We start from the raw sequence: 15,790 nt of genomic DNA on the forward strand, positions 1-15,790 counted from the left end.
CCCATGTTGAAGCCCCGGTATACGGGTCAATAGTTTTAGCTGGCGTATTATTAAAAATAGTAAAGTATGAGTTAATTCGATTAATATATTATAATAATAGAGATATATTATAAAGTTGGAGTTAAATATGAATATATTATTTTTAAGGTAAGAATTATTGGGAGAATTATTGTAGGAATTTTGTGTTTAATTCAGGTTGATATAAAAAGACTAATAGATTATTCATATAAATTTAGTAGTTCATATAAATTTAATGTTATGTAGGTTAATAACTTTTATAAAGTAGGAAAATTAGGAAGGTGTGTAATGATAATTTCTCATGGACTGTGTTCTTCAGGGATATTTTATAAAGTAAATTTATATTATGAGCGATCGGAGAGACGGTTATTGGTTTAAATAAGAATATAGTGAGAAACTTTTATCCAAACTCAACTAAAAATAGTTTCTTCAATGCCTTTTAAAATAATTTTTATTAAAATTGATATAAAAATCTTTATTTTCAAACTAATTATTAGATGTACAACTTTGTTTCCGCCGTTTTCCTATAGATGGCTTTAGCGATAAGTGGTGATCGAAATAAATAGATCATAGACGTCATACAATAAACTTGGGCATCTGTCAACAAAACCCCATAGAAACATTAGTCGATTTGTGTCTGCATCATAAAATTATTCTCGATTGAAAATGTCAGTTTACGTCAAATTACAGTCAAATTCTCGTCATTTGCGGGAGGTTTTAATTTTTTGCTTCAATATGAAGAAATCTGCGGCTGAGGCTCATCGAATGCTCTCAAATACTTATGGTGAGGCCACTATTAGTGAAAGAACGTGTCGTGAATGGTTTCAACGCTTCAAGAACGGTGATTTTGATGTCCAAGGTCATGCTCTGTATTTGATGGGACCAACTCGGCGTAGTGTATTATGAACTGTTAAAACCGACTGAAACAATCACAGGCGATCGGTATCGAACGCAATTGATGCGTTTGAGCCGAGCATTGAAAGACAAACGGCCGCAATACAACGAGAGACACGATAAAGTGATTTTGCAGCATGACAATGCTCGACCCCATGTTGCGGTCATACTTGGAAACGTTGAAATGGGGATCCTACCCCACCCGCTGTATTCTGCAGACGTTGCTCCCTCTGACTATCACTTGTTTCGATCAATGGCACACGACCTGGCTGACCAGCACTTTCGGTCTTATGAAGAAGTAAAAAATTGGATCAATTCGTAAATAGCCTCAAAAGATGACCAATTTTTTCGACGCGGGATTCATACACTATCCGAAAGATGGGAGAAAGTAGTGACTAGCTATGGACAATACTTTGAATTATAAATGTATAACCAGTTTTATACAATAAAGCCTCGAATTTCGGAAAAAAAACGGCGGAAGCAAAGTTGTACACCTAATAATTTATTTACTTATTAATTATTATTAAAAAATAACTCTTTCCTCTATTTTCCCTATTAGCTTAATAATCCGAGGAAAATAATTTTTATTTAAAATTATACAAAACTAAATATATCTATTTTTAAATTTTCTACTAACTAATATTCTTTTAAAAATAACGCCATTCTTTATATAATAATTTATACTTATATGTATCAATTTTTATTTTTTAACTTATCCCTTATCTGTCTTATTTAACTTTTTACTTATATAATTATCGCCCTTTACTTATAATTATTTATTATCTCAATTTATTAAATAAATTCATTTAAGTTATTAATAAAAAATATTTATTCCCCTATTATCTTTTAAAAATTAGTTAATTAAATAACATTAAATTATTAATTTAAAAACATTATTTATTATAAAATAACATTTTTTTTATGCCACAAATAATGCCTTTAATGAATCTTTACATTAATTTTTTTAAGTATATTAATATTTATTTTAATTTCTTTTATATATTTTTTTATATTACCACCCTCTAATTTATTCTATAAACCTAATAATAATAAATTCAGCATCAATATAAATCTCATGAAAATTTTTTTTGAAATTGATTATGATAATAAATCTCTTTCATATTTTTGACCCTACCACTTCTTCCAACTTATCCTTAAATTGATTAAGTATTTTTATTTTCTTATTTATCTTACCTTACCACTGATTATTACCATCCCGAATTACATATTTATGAAATTTATTTATTAATTATATTTTTAATGAATTTAAAATCTTAATTTATTATACTTTTTCAAATATTATTATTTTTATAAGACTTATCTAATTCTTATCTTATTCTTTTTTTTAATAATTTTCTAGGACTTTTCTCCTATATCTTCACTGCTTCAAGTCACATAAGATTTTGTCTTTCTATATCACTTAGACTTTGAATGGGGCTAATATTATATAGAATTATAAATTACTTAAATAACTTATTAATCCATTTAACCCATCCGGAACTTCTTTTATATTAATACCATTACACTAATACCATTACACTAATACCATTTATAGTTATTATCGAATCAATTAGCCCTTAATTATTCGCCCTTTAACATTATCTATTCTTCTAATTGCAAATATAATTGCAGGTCACTTACTATTAATCCTCCTAGGTTCCTCAGGATTAAATATTTCTAATCCATTTATACTTTTCATTTTAATTTTTACTCAAATTTTACTTTATCTTTGACATTTCAGTATCTATAATTGAAGCTTACGTATTCTCCATTTTATCAACCTTATACAATAAAGAAATTTAACAAATATCAATCTCTATTTTTAATTCTTAATTTTATGACAAATCATAATCATAATCACCCCTTCCATTCAGTTACCCCTCTCTCTGACCTCTGATTATTTCTTTTAGTATTTTTAATAACCTACTCTGTACTGTTAGCTGATTTCATAATTTTTACTCTCCTATTTTATCATTCTCAATCCCAGGTACTTCAATTTGTATATATTTATGACGAGATGTTCTTCGTGAAGCTACTTATCAAGGATGCCATTCTATTGATATTTTTAAAGGTATAAAAATAGAAATAATTTTATTTATTGTTTCAGAAATTTTCTTTTTTATTTTTTTTTTCTGAGCATACTTTCATTCTTCATTAGTCCTCAGAATTGAAATTGGCCAATCATGATCCCCTAAAGGTATTTTTCCATTTAATCCTTTTGATATTTCCCTTCTTAATACTATTATTTTAATCTTATTAAGCTTAACTGTTACCTGATCTCATCATGCCCTAATCAATAAAAATATAAATGAAAGAAAGAAAGTCTTTTAATAACAATTATCCTTGGAATTTATTTTTTCCTTCTTCAACTAATTGAATATATTAATGCCCTTTTTACTATAGCTGACTCAATTTACGGGTCAACTTTTTTTATTGCTACTGGTTTTACATGGAATTCATGTAATTATTGGAACCTTATTCCTCTCAATATGTCTAATTCGACTTCATAAAATACATTTTTCAGTGTATCACCATTTTGGATTTGAGGCAGCATCTTGACACTGACATTTTGTAGATATAGTTTGATTATTCTTATTCATCTCTGAAGATTTTAATATAATTTATTTATAACGTCACCTATTTTTTTATATTTATTCCTAAACTAAATCTTACTTCCACACAAATACACTTAAAACAATTAATTTCTTTCTACTCCCTAAACTCTTCTTAATATTAATTATATATTACATATTTATATATTTTTTAATACTTATGTATTTATAATATATATATTATTACATTTAATTTCCAATTTAAAAATTTAAATAAATTAATATAAATAATCATAAATATTATTTGATTCATCATTTTTTTATTTATCTTATCTTCCATCTTATTTTTTATTAACTTTATTATCTCCAAAAAGCTAATTTAAATAAAGAAAAAATATCCCCATTTGAATGCGGATTTAACTCATCATCTAGGGCTCGATTGCCTTTTAGAACCCAATTTTTTATTATTAGACTAATCTTCTTAATTTTCGGTATTGAAATTGCTCTTCTTCTTCCATTAATTTTTATCTCAAATTTTAATCCCTTTATTATTTCTTACTCATTTACATTTATATTCATTCTAATTATTGGCCTTTACATTGAATGTAATGAATATTCTCTCAATTGAAAAACAATGTAAATAAATAATGAAAATTCTTCCCCCTTTACCCCTCAACTAAACTAAACTTTTACTTCTCTCTTAACAAATTATAGCAAATCTAATCAAAATTTTTTTTCTAATAACAAAAGGATATTAGTTAATATATAACATTTTAATTGCATTAAAAAATAATATTTACTATATTATATCTTAAAGTAATAGTTATTTTTATTTAAAATCGATCCCCTAAAATCTGACCCCCTTCCTCGTCAACATTCTACAGACACACTTTATAGCTTAAACCTGTCCCATAATAATCATTTTTATAATTAATCCTATACCACTTTTTCATAATAATTCTTAAAGTAATATTTTACACTTTAACTTCGAATTAAACTATTGATTTAATATAATTATAAATGTAAGAATTTTTTTTATTATTATTCTACTTTAATCTCTTATTACAATTAATAAATAAATAAATTTTATTTCTTCAATCCATTAACTTTAAAAATACTATTACTTATTTTATCATTAATCATACTTAATTTGTATGTTCCCATATTCCCTTTCCTTCCAATCCTCTCCTTTAAATCTTTCCCAATCTTAACTAAAACCAAATAAGAGGTATATTATTTTTAATAATAAACATTGGATATCTAACCTTCTAATGGAAGTAAATTAAATAAAAACGAACTTCTAATTCATAATTTTATGAAAATTTTATTCATATTACTTTTTAAATATAGTTTTAAAAAAACATTATATTTTCATTATAAAATTAATTTAATTTTTTAATTTATTTAAAAATTTTAAATAAAAATTTTCTTAATATTTTCAATAATATACTTTAATTATAAGCTATTTAAATTAAATAAATTTTTAAATAAATATAAATATTATAACTCTGAAATAAACAAAAATAAATATAAATATATGTAACTTATAATAAATATAATTAAATTTTTTTTTATAAATCTAATAATAAAAATTTTTCTTATAAATTCTACTCAACTCTTATCTAATTCTGAGAGTATTACCCAATATATATTAACCGGCTTATAAACTAATCTATATGCCCTAGTCAAAATCATATAGATCTAAAAAAATATATATAATAATATAACTTTAAAAACTTTCTTATAATAATTACTACCCCTATGACTAAAATTCCGACTAAACAACCTCCTAAAGTAATTAATTTTTCTAAAGAAGATAATAAACTATATAATAGTCAAAATAAAAAATTCAATTTAAGATCCTACTATAATCCTCAATGACATTATAATAACTGTAGATATATTAATTAATTTATCATCTTTAACATATATAACTATAAAATTTTAATCTTCTATTAAAAAATAAATAATAAAAAAATCGTAATGAAGATATAATTAACGATAATGATATGATTATATTAATACAAACATAAATATATTTAATCCTCTCCTCCCATAAATAATTTCTATAATCAAGTCTTTTCTATAAAATCCAGCCATAAAGGGCACCTCTCTTAAAGCCTTCCTAGAAATCAATAATTTTAGTATTACATAAGGAATCATTTCATTTAAATTTCCTAATAATCGAATATCTTGAATATTTTTTATTAAATAAATTACAGCCCTCGCAGCTATAAATAATATAGATTTAAAAATTGCATGTATCAATAAATGATAATAAGCTATTATCCGAAACCTTAAAATTATTATTATTAATCCTAACTGCCTTAAAGTTGATAATTCAATAATTTCTTTAAAGTCATTCTCAAAATTAGCTATAACTCCTGATATAAATATAGTTAAAATAGAAATAAAACTTAACACTACTCTTACATTTGTTTCTATTAAAAAACTATTAAAACAAATTATTAAATACACCCCCGCAGTTACTAAAGTTGAAGAATGTACTAAAGCTGATACAGGAGCAGCTATAGCTAAGGGCAATCACACAGAAAAAGGAATTTGAGCCCCTTTAGTAATGGTAGCTAACATTATTAATAAAATTAAATCCTACCCACCCTTAAATATTACTAAATCTCACCTCCCAACTATCATCATTATTCTAATTGCTATTAAAATTCTCCAATTCGATTGAATAACACCGTAATTATCCCAGAATTATAAAATATGTAATTATGATAATAAATAAATAAACAATTTGATACTATCCCTAATCTGTCTCAACTAAAATCCTAATAACGTTAGGACTAATTACTATTAAAACAATATAGATAAAATAAATAACAATAAATAATTAAATCGATTAATATACTTCTCCATATTCATATAAGTTACTCTATATAATATATAATTATTGAAGAAATTAATATAATAAATCTAATAAATAATATAGAAATTCAATCAATTAATATAATAAATTTTAAATTTATAGCATTAAACTCAAAAACTAAACTCACTCTAAAATTACTATTAAATCTAAATAATAAAAACTTATTCTTATTATTTTTAAAATAATAAATGCTCAAAACATATATATAAAAAATAATATATTTAAAATAATTTAAGACTTTCTAACTTTTAAAATATTTTTAATCTCACAAATTAATATTTTTTATAAACTATTTAAATAAATTAATTAACACTTATCTCTATATACCTTAATATTTTTAATGTCTTATTTAACTTATCTACTTACTAATTAGTCTAACAATTTTCCCTCTCTATCCTTAAACAACAATCACTCCCCTAATCTATCTCTACCATTCAATTTATATAAATATAATTAAATTTAATAAATATATTAATAAAGGAAAAAAATGTATAACTAAAATCATATACTCTTTTAAACTTGAATCATAAACCTTTATTTTCATAATAAATATTTTTCCCATGATAAATATATGAAAATAAGTATAACGAATAAGTAATAACTCCTAAAACAATGAAACAATATTAAATACATTATTATCCTAATATCTCAATTTACAATTCTTATTAATATTAGTATTTCCGCAATAAAATTTAATGACAAAGGAAAAGAAAAATTTATAATACAAAATAAAAATCAACATATAATAACTGTAGGTAAATTTCTCACTATACCCTTATTTAAAAATAACAACCGCATCCCCGATCGTTCATAATATAAATTTACTATATAAAATATCCCTGAAGAACACGATCCATGAGAAATTATCATTAAACCTTCCTAATATTCCTACTTTATAAAAAGTTATTAACCTACATAACATTAAATTTATATGAATTACGGATGAATAAGCTATTCTTTTTATATCAACCTGAACTAAACACAAAATTCCCACAATAATTCTCCCAATAATTCTTACTCGAAAAATAATATATCCATATTTAACTCCAACTTTATAATATATCTGTATTAATCGAATTAACCCATATCTTCCTATTTTTAATAATATGCCAGCTAAAACTATTGACCCGTATACCGGGGCTTCTACATGAATCTTAGGTAATCAAACATGAAATAAATAAATACGTATTTTAATAAAAAAGGCCGTATAAATTATTAAAAATCCTCAAAAAGTAAAATTATAACTACCTGTAATTCGCACTATTAATCTAAACTTCACAGTTATCCATATATATGTATATATATATATATATATATTAAAAATATAAACTAATAATGGAAATGAAATTAATAATATATATATTATTATATAATACTCAGCACTTAATCGTTTTGGATTCCTTTCCCAATAAATAATTAAAAAAAAGTAGGAATTAACCTAATTCCAAATATTAAATAAAATAAATTCAAATCTATAAATATAAAAAATATAATTAATACTAATAATATATTAATAAAAATTAATAATTTTATCCCACTACTTTCATTTAAACACAAAATATTAAATATTAAATCCAAAATCCAAAATCTTAATTACTAATATTATTGAATAATAATTACACCCCAATCTTATTATAATATTAAATCATTAAATATCCTTATATATAAATATAAAAATTATTAAAAACCCATATAAATAACATAAATTATAATAAAATATAATTATTATTATTATATTATATATATTATTATATATATATAATAATTATTATTATATATAACTATTAAATTCATAAATATAACTAATATAATAAATTTTATCAAAATTTTTTTACTATTAATTAAATATTTAAGTATTTTAAATAACTAAAAATCTAATTATATTTTTTCTAAATACATTAATTATATGACAATTATTATTACAATAAATAAAATAAAACTTACTTTCCCTACATAAAAATTATACTACCACACATATAACATATAAATAATATTACAAAAAATTAACAATAGAAATTAATTAAACAAAATAAATAAAACTAAAAATTTAAACTAAATAAAAATTATCAACTAACAACTTAATTTTAAAATTTCCTAAAATTAAATATATAATATGAATCATTACCTCTAAATCGAACAATTATAACTAATAACCCTAATCTCAATACACTCTCCCAAACACTAAAAATTAAATAATAAACTAAATAGAATTCTATTGTTACTTCTATTATTATAATATAAACAATTATTGATATATTTACTCCCACTGAACTATATTAATATAATTAATATATGTTTATATATTAACACTAATAATATTAAAGAAATAAAAAAAAATTGTATATAAATTATAATAATCTAAAAAAATGTTTTATAATTTAATAATAAAAATATTAATTTTGTAAATTAAAAGATATAAATTCTTCTTATTAAAACAAATAATCAAAAAAATATATTCTCATTTATACCTTTAATCTCCAAAATTAATATTCTCACTCCTTAACTATTCTTTGTCTTATCTCTTCTTTATCGATTAATCCAAACCTCCTCTTTTATTTATTTATTTTCTATCTATCCCTCTTCTACTTATCACTAAATTTTCTAAATATTTTTTTATTAATTATTTTTTCTCTATTATTACTCATTACTTTGATTATACTAATTAATTTATTTAATATCAGTTCTATAATTATTTTATTAATAATTTACTCCTCATTAATTTTTCTTAATATATCTTTCTGATCAAAAAACTACGCAATTATCTTATTCTTTACCATAATTAGAGGATTACTTATTATCTTTTTATATTTTACAAGATTAATCTGTAATATAAAAAATAATTTTTATATTAAACCCATACTTATATTAACATTCTTGATAAACACAGTCTTATTCCTCATTAAATATTTCTACTTTTCCGACTTTTCTTACTAATAATAAATTTCACTTAATTTTCTTAAATTTTTATATTTCCAATATAAATTTTATTATCAACACTAACAAAAAAATATTCGAAAATATTTTTAACAACTATTTATATCTCTATAATAATTTTACCTTTATTTGTATATTATTTTTACTTATAGCTACATTTATAATTATTAAAATTTGTCAATTAAATCCTCTTCTTTACGAAAAATCAATTAAATTTCTTAAATAAAATAATAGCTATCAAAATAAAATTATTAATACATAATATAATAAATCATATTTTAATATTTTTCTTCCAATTATTATCTTTCTACATCCTACATCTGTAATTCTTCCTTCTCTCCACTCTTTATACCTTTATTATACTTAATTCCTATCTATAAACATTAATTCATCATTAATTACTACCTCTCCTCTAAATCTTTCATAAAAAAATTTAAAAATACTAATATTAATTATTAAATTATATATAAAATCCTGTTATTTAATTATTATATTTTAAAATTTAAATATTTAAAATTTATTATTTTAATAATATTATCATCAATTTATATTTTTCTTTATATCTTATGTAATAAAATCAATACAATTTCCTATATTATGAAATATCCCTACATTTATTCAAAAAATGTTATTTTCCTTACTTTTTATATCTATTAAAATAAAAATATGAAAAATTTACTAAAATAATTAACCACTCTCTAATTAACCTCCCCTCACCTATTAATATCTTCTACTGATGAAACTTTATTTCCTTATTTGGTATTTTTCTCTTAATTCAAATCATCAGGCGACTTTTTCTCTCAATTCTTTACTGCCCTAATATTTCAATTGCCTTCAATAGAATCATTCATATTATTCAAAATGTATCTAATCGCTGAATCATTCGTAATATCCATATAAATGAAGCTTCTTTTTTCTTTAGCTGAATATATCTATACATTGGAAATATTTATTACAACTCTTTTTTTTTAACTTAATATATACCTGAATATTTGGTGTAACAATTTTCTTACTTTCAATAGCTACAGCTTTCCTTGGCTATGTACTCCCTTGAGGACAAATATCATTCTGGGTAGCTACAGTAATTACTAATCTTATATCAACTAATTTTATATCCCGTATATTGAAAATACATTAGTCATACGAATTTGAGGTGGATTTTCAATTAATAATTCTATTAAATTACATTAAACCGATTTTTCTCCTTTCACTTCATTCTACTTTTCATTATTCTTTTATTTATATTCCATCTATTCTTTCTACATCTTACAGGATCTTCAAATCTTACGGAAATAAATAGAGATCTTTATAAAATCCTATTCCACTAACTTTACCTTTAAAGATCTATTTTATTATAAGGTTTTAATGTTATATTATCTATTTTTCTTCTTATTATCCTTCAATACCCTTATATATTCAGAAACCCAGATAATTTTACCCTTGCTAATCGTTTAGATACACATATCTATATTCACCTGAATGATATCAACCTGAATGATACTTCCTTTTTGCCTATGCTATTCTCCAGTCTATCCCTAAGAAACTTTAGTAATTGCCTTTACTATATCAATTTTAATTTTATATACCCTTCACCTCACTAAATCTATTTACTCCCTTCCTTCATGTATAATTCTATCTAATCAACTAATATTTTGAATAATTATTAATACATTTATTCTCTTAACTTGGTCAGGCGCCCAATTAATTGATGATCCATATATCCTTATTAGTCAAATCCTTACTATGACTTATTTCTTATTTTTTGCCCTCTTGCCCCTAAACTATAAAATATGAAAATTTATTATTTATTTATAAATTTCTTATTCTTTATCTTTCCCACCAACTAGTAATTACTAAATAATTACTTAAATCACATTCTTAAACAGCCCCTTAACTCCCATCTTCCCCTGTTCTAGCATTATCTTAAAACTTTAACTTTTATCCTTATCTTACACTGTTCTATTAAACCTCTATAACCTAATTAACTCTTTAACTATATTATATACATATAATTTTTGACATTATTTATTAGCTATTAACTATATTTTATTATTTTTAATTTACAACCAATAATTTCCATTATAATATATTATTCTATTAAATTATTTAAATATCCCATCTAACAACTTCTCTTAGAAATTTGTCCATATAATTTACAACATTTAAATCATTTAAATATATTTAAAATTAATGATCCTGAATAAGTTTATGTTTAGAAAACATATTAAAGATAAATATATTAAAGAAAGTTAAATTTTCTATTAATTTATTATTATATACCAATATTATTTTTACTTTTACTAATTATCCTAATTTCACCCAACTTCGCATAATATATTTTTATTTATCTATTTTAACTATAGATTAATTTTACAATAACAATATCATCATATATAAATATATAATATAACTCTAACCTCTTTATTCCCCTCTCAACTTATCTTAATTTTCCCAAATATTTTAATTTACATTAACCTACCCCCTAACTTTTATCATATAATATAAACACATCATCTTAATTTTTAATTTTCCTTAATTCCCAAAATAATCTATCAACCAAAAATATTAATCCCGATATTCAATAATACTTAAATTAATATACATATATATATATATATACGTACACACATTAAATTAATCTCTTCAATTACTATTTTTAAAATACCGTTATACTATTTTTATTCTTTCTCCTATCCCCTACTTATTAATCCTTTCCTACATAAATACAAATATAAACCTGAATAACAAAATAAAAATCATAAAATTTAAAATAAAATGTAAAATAATCTTTCAACATAAATATATTAACTCATCATCCGTGATAATATCCCACGTATTAAATTAATTAAAAATCCTATTAAATTAATATAAGACCACGATCATCATAACCCAATTAAATTAGTTAATATTCCCACTATTAAATACATAAAAAAATAATCATATACTCAGCTATAAAAATCAAAGCAAACACCCCTCTAAAATACTCCACATTAAACCCAGGAACTAACTCTGACTCAACAAAAGCTATCGGCCTACGATTCAATCCCGCTGACACTCTTATAAAAAATACCAAAAATAATGGACTTAACATGCCATTTCATAAAATCCAAAAAAGAATATCTTTCCCTTAAAATTATCAAAACTAAAAAAATTATAATTAAACTAATCTCATATGATGAAGTTTGTGAAATAGTTCACACAGCCCCAATTAAAGAATATATAGAATTAGAAAATCACACTATAAACATAAATATACCTATATATTAAAAAAATAATAAAACCTATATGTTAAAATTAATAAAGAATAATTTCAATAATAAATATTATTAAAATATCCTTTCGGCCCAGATGGTTACTAAACGGTAAATCCATTAACTATAAACGGAAATTTAGATCACTTTCTGCTCAGATATGTCTTCTAAACAATAAATCCATTTTCATCATAGCTATAGACTCTAAACGGTAAATCCGACCACTTTCGAACAGATAAGGCCTCTCGTCACTTTCGGCCCATATATGTCCTCTATACTGTAAATCATGCTACTATCGGTCCAGATATGGCCTCTAAACGATAAACCCGGCCACTTTCGGCCCAGATAGATCATCGAAACGGTAAATCCGGACACTTTCGGCCCATATATGGCAGCTAAACGGTAAATCCCGCCATATTCAGCCCAGATATGGCCTATAAATAGTTAATCCGGCCATTATCGATGAATATATAGCCGCGAAACGGTAAATCTCGTCTCTTTCTGCCCAGATATGTCCTCTGAACGGTAAACCTGTCCACTTTCAGCCCAGATATGTCCTCTAAACGGTAAATCCGGCAATTTTCGGACCAAATATGAAATCTAAACAGTAAATCCGTCTACTTTCGGACATATCTTCTCAGACATATCTTCTAAACGGTATATCCGGCTACTTTCGTCCCAGATACGGTCTCTAAACGATTAATCCATCTATTTTCGTCCCAGATATGACAGATATGACCTCTAAACTGTAAATCCAGTCACTTTCGGACCGGTTATTGCTCCTAAACTGTCAATCCGGTCATTTTCATCCCAGACGGTCACCTAAACGGAAATTTTGACCACTTTCTGCCCAGATATGGCCTTTAAACGGTAAATCCGTCCATTTTCGATCCAGATATGGCCTCTAAATGGTAAAACAGGCAAATTTCGGCCTATATATTGCATCTAAACGGTAAATCCTATCATTTTGGGTTCATATATGGCCTTTAAATGGAAAATATAGACATATTCGGCCCAGATATGGCCTGTAAATTGTAAGTCTGTTCGGCAAGATATGGCATCTAAACGGTAAATCCGATTAATTTCGGCCCTGGTATGGCCTCTAAACGGTAAACTCGACTACTTTCGTCCTAGATACAGCCTCTAAACGGTCAATCCGGCCATTTAAGCCCAGATATGGACTCTAAATGGTAAATCCCATCATTATCTGTCCAGATGTGGCCTCTAAACGGTAAACGCAGCCATTTTCGGCTAATATATGCTCTCTAAACGGTAAATTCGCTATTTTTTGACCAGATATGTCAATTCGATTATATTCGGCCCAGATATGACTTCTAAATGGTAAATCCAGTCACTTTCGGACAGTTAAGGCCTCTTAACGGTAAATCCGGTAAGAGGATATATATGGGCCAATAGTCCTGATTTACAGTTTAGAAGCTACATTAGCCGAAAGTGGTCGGATTAATGATTTAGAGGCCACATCTGGGCTGAATGTGGCCTGATTTACCTTTCATAAACTATATATGGGCCGAAAGTTGCCAGATTTACCGTTTAGAGGCCATATCTGGGTCGAAAATGGTCGAATATTGATCGTAAGTGCCATATAGAGGCCATATCTGTTCCTAAATTGGCCGGATTTACAGTTTATAGGCTATATACGGGCCGAGGATTTATCCTTTAGAGGCCTTAAACTGGTCATGGATGGCCGGATTTACTATTTAGAGAACATATACGAGCCGAGGGTAGCCAGTTTAACCGTTTAGAAGTCATATACGGACCGAGGATAGTCATATTTATCGTTCAGAGTCCATGAATCGTTTTTACCGTTTAGAGACCATATCCGGTTTATTGGTCAAATATGGGCCAAAAGTGGCCGGATTTACCGTTTAGAGACCATATCCTGGCCTGATTTACCGTTTTCAGGCCATATCCGCGCCGAGTTTGGCCGGATTTATCGTTTAGAGGCCATATCTGGGCAGAGGTTAACTTGATTTACCATATACGGGTGTCCGGACAAACCCCCGAGATGCCACCCGCGACCCCTAGGCCATCGGGAGTGATCAAATGTACCCCCGAAAGTCCACATCCGAAGACCAGGCTCCCGATGGTGGCTGAACTTTCTCATAGGCATCCGGGGCTTCCCGAAATTACTCCCGAGAGGACTTCTCTTCCGCCCAGGCCCACTGATGTGACTACACTTACCCTCAAGTCGCAGGGAGTGGCCGGACTTATTCCCGTGATGCCACTCCCGATCACTAGGCCATCAGGAGTGGCCGGACTTACATCCGAGGAACCACTCCCGCCCCCCAGTCCCCCAGGGATGGTCGGACTTACAATCGAGAGGCAACCCCCAGTTCCTATGCCTATGGGGGTTGCGGAATATACATCCATGCCACCAGAGGAGAATACCCAAAAAGCCAATCCTATCACTCAGGCCATCGGTAGTGGCCGGACTTACTCCCGAGTAACCATTCGATTCCCAGAACACCGAGGGTCACCGGATTTATCTCCACGCCCCTGAAGGTGACCGCAATTACTCTTGAGAAGCAACCCCCGCCCATACCACCGGGGGTTCCGGAATTCTATCCCGGGTCCCCGGGGGTAACCGGATATACTCCCTAGAAACAATCCTCGCTCCCAGGCCTCCGGGGGTGGCAAGACTTACATCTTAGAGAACATCACCGCCCCCAGGTCCAGGGGGTGGCCGGATTTATTCCCAGGCACCCGGGGATTGCCGAACATACCTCCAAGAGGACACCACAGCCCCCCAGGACCAGGAGGTGTCTGGACTTACCCCCAGACCACGAGGGTGGCCGGCTTACCGAGCGGCCAGGCCCAGTCCCCAGGCCCACGCGGGTGGTAGAATTTATTCCCGAAAAGAAACCTCCGACCCCCAGTCCGCCTGAAGTGGCCGGAATTAACCCCGAGAGATCACTCCCATTCCCAGACCCCTAGAGGTGGACAGGTATAATCACTAGGCTCCCGGGAGTAGTCGGAATTACCCCCGAGAGGACACTCCCGCCCTTAAGCCTCCGGACTTATCCCCGAGAGACCATCCCTATGCCAAGGCCTCCGGGGGTGGCCGAACTTTAAACGGAAAATAGGGCTACTTCCGAACAAAAAATCGGTCTTTACCGATCCAACCTTGAACTATAAACTGAAAAAAGAATCACTTCAGGTCCAAAAATAGGCCGCTTCCTGTTTAAAATTCGACTAATTCCAATCCAAATTTGGAATTTAAACTGAAAAAT

General features: G+C 27.1%; 1 protein-coding gene across 1 annotated transcript; it reads left to right on the forward strand.

Annotated features, from left to right (window-relative positions):
- The first annotated feature begins 13,726 nt into the window (after window positions 1-13,726).
- LOC105621849 (SH3 domain-containing protein C23A1.17-like) lies at window positions 13,727-15,494 on the forward strand. Its single transcript, XM_012203288.1, has 3 exons — window positions 13,727-13,770; window positions 14,463-15,003; window positions 15,237-15,494. Exons 1-3 carry the CDS (start codon window positions 13,727-13,729, stop codon window positions 15,492-15,494), a joined length of 843 nt encoding a protein of 280 aa, XP_012058678.1.
- The last annotated feature ends 296 nt before the right edge of the window (window positions 15,495-15,790 follow it).

Source organism: Atta cephalotes, assembly GCF_000143395.1.
Source record: "Atta cephalotes unplaced genomic scaffold scaffold00037, whole genome shotgun sequence".
Lineage (NCBI taxonomy): Eukaryota > Metazoa > Arthropoda > Insecta > Hymenoptera > Formicidae > Atta > Atta cephalotes.